This window comes from Cariama cristata, unplaced genomic scaffold (assembly GCF_000690535.1).
Source record: "Cariama cristata isolate BGI_N322 unplaced genomic scaffold, ASM69053v1 scaffold22975, whole genome shotgun sequence".
Classification (NCBI taxonomy): Eukaryota; Metazoa; Chordata; class Aves; order Cariamiformes; family Cariamidae; genus Cariama; species Cariama cristata.
This window is the reverse complement of record NW_009619516.1, coordinates 3,726-9,904: the sequence shown is the minus strand read 5'-3', so window position 1 is coordinate 9,904 and position 6,179 is coordinate 3,726. Positions and strand designations below refer to the sequence as shown.

The 6,179-nt window shown below is 43.2% G+C and overlaps 1 protein-coding gene across 1 annotated transcript; it reads right to left on the bottom strand.

Moving 5' to 3' along the window:
- Positions 1 to 351: 351 nt before the first annotated feature.
- LOC104162537 (FERM, RhoGEF and pleckstrin domain-containing protein 1-like) lies at positions 352 to 3,728 on the bottom strand. Its single transcript, XM_009701289.1, has 3 exons — positions 3,652 to 3,728; positions 698 to 935; positions 352 to 586 (listed from the first exon to the last, which is right to left on the bottom strand). Exons 1-3 carry the CDS (start codon positions 3,676 to 3,678, stop codon positions 528 to 530), a joined length of 324 nt encoding a protein of 107 aa, XP_009699591.1. The 5' UTR covers positions 3,679 to 3,728; the 3' UTR covers positions 352 to 527.
- Between the last annotated feature and the right edge of the window lie 2,451 nt (positions 3,729 to 6,179).

Below are 6,179 nucleotides of genomic sequence, written 5' to 3'. Positions count from 1 at the left end.
ACCGAGTGCTAACTGTAGAGACAACATAAGTTATCCTTAAACGTAGACAGCTTACACCAGGGGCGGGGAGGGGGATAAGAAAGGAGGAAGACAAATCATCCAGAAAGAAATAGCAGGCAGTGAGTTCAGATTACAGGAGGAAAATTTCATCACGTTTGGAAAAAACCCATGTTGGCAGTTTTGCATTCCTGAAACAAATCACGGGAATGATAGGAGAGCAAAGTATATGTTTGGAAAAAAAGGTAAACAACATTTAAAGACATAATAACATCAACCATACTGGGCGAGACCAAGGGTTCACCTGGGCCAATATTCTGTGTTCCTAGCGGATCTCTAGGGAAAGTTAGGACCAAGACAAGCACATATGGTATGTTCCCTATGCTCTCTCCCAACCTCCCAACTGTTTTCAGTTCAAGCGATTTCCTGAACTACATGTCATTTCTGTGTGTTTAATAACCCCCGAAGACTTCTCTTCCAAGTACTTGCCCAGACTGTGGCACAATGTGGACACAAGAGCAACCTTAATCCTACCACTTCTGATCTTCCAAGAGCTGGATTTTGCAACTCGATCCTCTTTCAATGTACGCTTTAAAAAAAAATTTACTTTTTTTTTTTTTTTTTTTTTTTGCACAGGCATGCACCTCTAATGGATTTGGATGCCATTCCCCAGCTCCAGGAATTGGTGTTATTTACTCACCTCTTGAATCCCTGAAGTCTATATGGCTTGGTGGGTAGGGTTTGCAAAGCCTCTCCATTATCTGCTTGTAGTGCATAAGCCTGTGTAAAGGTCTGAGTAGGAAGGTATTGAGGGGCAGGTAGCAAACTTTCTGGAGCTCAAAATCTCTGCAAAAGGTCTCCAGCTTGCGAGAGTTCTTGATCCCATTCTCCAACTCCATTAAAATCTCGTCGTGCTTCCACAAGTGAATTGTCAGTTGCTGAGATGCACAAAGAAAAGAGAGCATGTGGTAGAGCTCTTAGCAATCACTGTGAGCTAGGACTCAGCCCAAACCTATTCCAATAAAAAAAAATCCAACTAGCACAGCAGTCGGGATTTCACAAACAAAAATCACCGTACAACACGCTGCCTTTGATATTCACTTGAAAAGGAGAAACAGCATTACGTGTGTTTGAAGTACACACCCCCATCCCCTCTGCATTCCCTGTAAAACAAAAGTATACGAGTCAACAAAACTAAGTCTCCTATCAGCGAGAAATCCAAAGGCAAGGAGATGACATGAACATAGCTCATGCAAGTAGGCGCAAGAGGGAGAGCGCCCAACCATGCGAATGCAGAGCTAGGAAACAAAATGGGATTTTCCAGGAGCATGAAGGGGTTTGGTTGCCCCAGTTCCCTTAGGTGCTTTTGGGGAACTGGGATGCAGGCAATGAACTTCTAGCTTCTGCTCCCCTGTTAATAATGAGAAGTTGCATCTCTGGGGAATCCGAACAAATGCAAAAGCAGAGGTGTTGTCTGACAGAAATGAGTGTGTTGGAGTTCTTCACCCTTCGATTACATCCTCTTCTCCTTAGCGCAGTCTCTAAGATGATCCCACTTGCAGCAGAGGAGTTATGCGCCAGCAAGTGAATGAGGTTTGCATGAAATACGTAACCTCATTGAGGTCTCAGCATGACAGACGTTCATGAGTCCCATTTAAAACAATTCCGCAGTATTTTTTTGAACAATCAACACGGGGGCTTCACTTGTGTTTTGCAAAAAGTAAACTGGTTCTTCAGGATGCACAGAGCTTCCCTGAGCAACCAAATAAAGTCTCCCAGTACCTGGTAGACTACTAACCAGCAACAAAAAGAAATAGAACGCGTATGTTGAACGGACTTGAGAAGAAAGCTTGGCTTAATCTAAAGCTTGTGCTTTTTGACACATTTCCAATCATCAACTCCCTCTCTCCTGTGATTTGTGACATCTTTACCAGAAACATACCTTCCCTACAGCCCAGCCGCTTCCTCCGTAGACGGCACGTTCATTTTACAAGCCTGTAACTCAGGCAAAGATGCAGCAGCCCCTCTGGCCTACTACAGAGGCTGCCCAGTAATTACTTGCTCTTAACTTCTTTCCTATGTTAATTAAACAAGCAGTGTCACTTTTCAGGTCTTTTAACAGGTCTCATGATAGATGTGTAGAGTTTTAACTAACGTCCTTGTCTCCTGTGCAGTTCTTTAAGTCAAATTGGATTTGGCCTCTTTCCTCCGCTTATCTGTGCTTATCAGTGGTGGCGGATCTTCAAGCAAATGAAGAAAATCCTCTAACAGGAAAGGGAGAATGGCAAAGGTGAAAGCATGCTGACAGGTCTAAGTTACAGCCAGGACTGTACCCTGCCTTTAGACTAGTGCCACAGAAGGACCTGCAGACAGCGAAGGACAGATAATTTAATGTTGCAAGGTACCAAGAGCAGAAGCAGACTCTGTTCAGAAGCTCTCTGGGATTTCAAAACCTGTTTGTGAAAAGGTGTGTACTTCTTGAGAGCAGGGATGGAGGTAGAAAAGTCCCCTCTGCGTTTCTTCCGATGCACCTGAATCGTGTCTTGAGGGGAAAAAGCAGTTCCTGCTAAGCGCACTGCAGAAGGGGTAGGGCTGCCTTACTGACGATGAAGCTGTCTGCGTTGGGGACTGTAAATCAACATTTCTACATTCCCTTTCTCCGATTTGCTGTATAATCACTTGCACGTCACTTAATTTCTCTGCATCACTCTCTGTCCTTCTGAAAGATAAGCCTAGTACGAACATGTCAGGAGAGCCGCAAAGATTAAACTGCCCTTTCCTCCAGCCAAGGACTCCAGGCTGCTCCATTCACCAACTGCAGGATGCCGAAGTGGCAGTCACCAAGGGAAGAGTTACCGATCGTTTCGAAAGCACTTTGAGATCCACATGCCGAAGATGCAGTGCCATGTTTTGCCACACACTGACCTGGATGCACAGCTACGTTATAAGCAGGTGAGCTGTGTGTTATCCATCCATACTGTAAAAGTCCACAGGGTTTTCACAGGCTCCCGTGCCTGCCTTCCACGTTGTTTGTTCAGTAACACAGAGCATCAAAAATATTACTCCGACCAGACTAAGAACAGATGCAAAGTCTGCTGAACGTTACACCTACATTTATAGTTCATACATGTATTTTTGCTTTTAGCTTTAAAGGGATCGAAGGAAATTATTTGCATTTATTCAAAAACCTTTCATCTAACTTGGCACCGCAGTTGACAAATAGAAGTTTCCCAAATCAAATCAGTACCCAGGTTACGGTCACTAGTCCTGCAATATCTTAACACTTACGTTTGCACGAACAAGTAGGCACACTCAGCGTTTGAAGAGTCTCTTCAGCCACAGAAATTCCAACATTTTGCCTTCTTATTTGAAAGAAAGAAGAACTGGAAACGAAATATTCCTGAACTTTTGTGTTTGTTGTTGCTATATGTGGAGACTGGACTGAGGAAAGGGGCTGGACAATTTAAAATCAGCTTGCAATTCTGAAATCTCAGGGCTCACCAAACACTTGCTACTTCATCAAAGGAAACTTTTACGGCATAAACCTCGATTACAATTGGCAAAAACCAGCACAAGCGGCAACGTCATATGAAAATGAAAAGCACGCTAATGTTAATCCATGTCAAAGCTTAATAGTTATGGGATCGTTCCTACCTTCATACTCTGAATGTTCTTTAGCATAACATCTCCGATTCTTTGGTAATCTCCCTTAATGTGAGCATTAGAGCGTCCTTCCCTGTCAGCAACAGAAATACCACACACACTTCAGTCATGCAATAAAACCTCATAATCACTTAGAAGCACAGAAAGGAACTCGACAGCTCATTTCTTTTAAAATCCTGACCCTCGTGCTCCTTCACTTGGGAGCATGTGAGGAATCTTCCCGGCAGGCCTGTAATTCCCAGGTACAGTGCACCTTTCATCCAGCCTGGCTTGCACTCCTAACAACAGAGAGGGCAGGCACTGAACAGAAGGATTAGACTTTTAAAGAAAATCCCTAGTGTTTTTAAACACAGCAGAGAAGGTTGGAAATGGCTTGAGAAAAAGGGAAGATATCAAAATCCCATGACAATGTGTCGGCTTAGAGCAGAAGGATAATTCTGTTCAGAAACAAGGACTGCACCCCAGAACAGGACCCGCAGGTGTTCCTCCTCTGAAAAAGCTCTCTGCTTGTGCAAGACACAGTGGGACAAAAAAAAAAGATAAAAAAAAATCATCCATCCAGCATCTGGGTTTGACTCATAAGTGTTATATACTGGCAGGAATTTTCTTTCCCTGTGTCACTTTTGGTATTAAAAATGCAAACTGCTCCCTCCCACCCAGCCAGCTGCACTTGGGCGAGTGCTCCATTTGGAAGAAACCCAGCTCCTGATGAAAAAGATACTCCTGCTTCTAAACCCATGTGTGAGACAGGCGACTGAATCTGAACACATCTTTTAGAAAATGGGAGGAAAAATCATGAATATAAGAACCTAACTGTTAGAGGTACGTTCCAACCAAGTTGGGTTTTCAAAAGAAACGCACTAGGGGAATGTGGGGAGAAGCACTGTCCCCCTCCTCTTTCCAGCTTCTAATACTGCATCCAAGTTTCCCGTGGTGTGGCTTTTTAAGCGCTGTCCTCAAGTTTTAAAATTCAGTTCAACTCCCACATCTGAGTATTGGGAGACAGATCCAGTCCTGGTGTGGGCATCTGCAATTCAGGCAAAGAAAGGCACTACCTTGGAGGAGGACAGAAATATCATCAAGCTCTAAATGAAGAGGACCTCTCTTTTGTGGTTTTCACCCACTTGCAGTAGTCGATGCTTTTAAAAAATATTCTGTGTGCAGTGAAGGAATAAGTGGACAACGAGGTGGTAAATCTCTGCATTCCTTAGTACCGGCAATTTAGCCAGAGAGGTCCCACACTCACCAAATCGTAGAGGACGCAGCTATTGTTAGGAATATACTTTCACTAGTAAGACACATGGAATTTTTTATTTTTTTTTTAAAAAATCCCTATTATTACGTGAATAGATGCATATTCAGACATATATTTTGTTTTGTAAACTTAAACATGATTATGTTTATGCTGGATAATCTCCCTGCAAACTTTTCTAACTGGGAAATGTGGAGGGCACAGCTTATGAATCCTACACAGCAACATCTCCTATTTTATCCTTCAACAGACAAAGAGACTCAGCTGATAAACAAGGGATTGCTCCACGTTCATTTGAACAATATCCAGTTTCATAGGCTGTCTTTAATTATTTACTATTGTGTTAAATATCCCAGGCACTCACATGCCTGGAAAAATACCGTTCCCAACAAGAGTATTTATGTTTTTTCTGAACCCAAAGGTTACACCAGGGTAGGAAGTTGGGTCGTGTCAACAGTAACTTTAATTAGCATCGCCAGTTTTGCGAAAGCACTACATTATAGAAACACTGCCATAGTCAAAACACACCCAAGAAATGGTCTGTATTGCAAGGAGCCGCAGAGGTACGTACGGACACTACAAGACCACAGTCTCCACATTACTTGAGGATAAAAGTCCAATTTTTCTCTCCAGGAAGCCTCTGCCAGCCAAGTCATCTCCCCCCTACGCTGTTCCCTGCCTTTCCCTTCCCCCATGTCCTATCCATCCTACCAAGGTTTCCTCTGAGAGGCTGTAAATAAAACCTTCCAGCCACTAAAGCTCTGCTCAAAGTGGTGGATATCAAAGTGCCCCCAACTGAAAACCACAACCATTTGAAGCTCAAGGCAGTAGCAAGGGAAAGTCGTCCTCCATCCGTACAGCCAGCAGGCAGAGTCCCAGCCCAAACGCTTCACGCGGCACTGCTACGCACAATCCCAGAAATGTCAAAGCCAGATGAATTTGTGCTGCTGCCAGTAATGACATGGTATTCGGTAATTATCTCTAGAGGAATTCTTGCTTTATGTGTTATTCTCTAACTCTCCGGCACTGCCTGGATCCTTTTTTATCTCTCTACATTTGATTTCATCTAAGAGATTTCAGCAGTTTGGTACCTTTCTGATTTACTGCCAAGATAAATATTAAGTACATCATTCAGATTGCTATTTCTAAATAGAAATTGCTTTTCTAATCTCAAGGCTACAATACAGGTTGGCTAAAATACTCATTGCAAATTTCTTTTCTATTAGCTAGCTACTCAAAGGCTGACCCCAAGCCTACTGAAGTTATA

Coding starts and splice junctions, on each gene's coding strand:
- LOC104162537 (XM_009701289.1), bottom strand. CDS start 3,678: ATGCTAAAGAACATTCAGAGTATGAAG. Junction 936..3,651: donor AGAACATTCAGAGTATGAAG/GTAGGAACGATC, acceptor TGTGCATCTCAG/CAACTGACAATTCACTTGTG. Junction 587..697: donor AGACTTCAGGGATTCAAGAG/GTGAGTAAATAA, acceptor TTTTTTTTAAAG/CGTACATTGAAAGAGGATCG.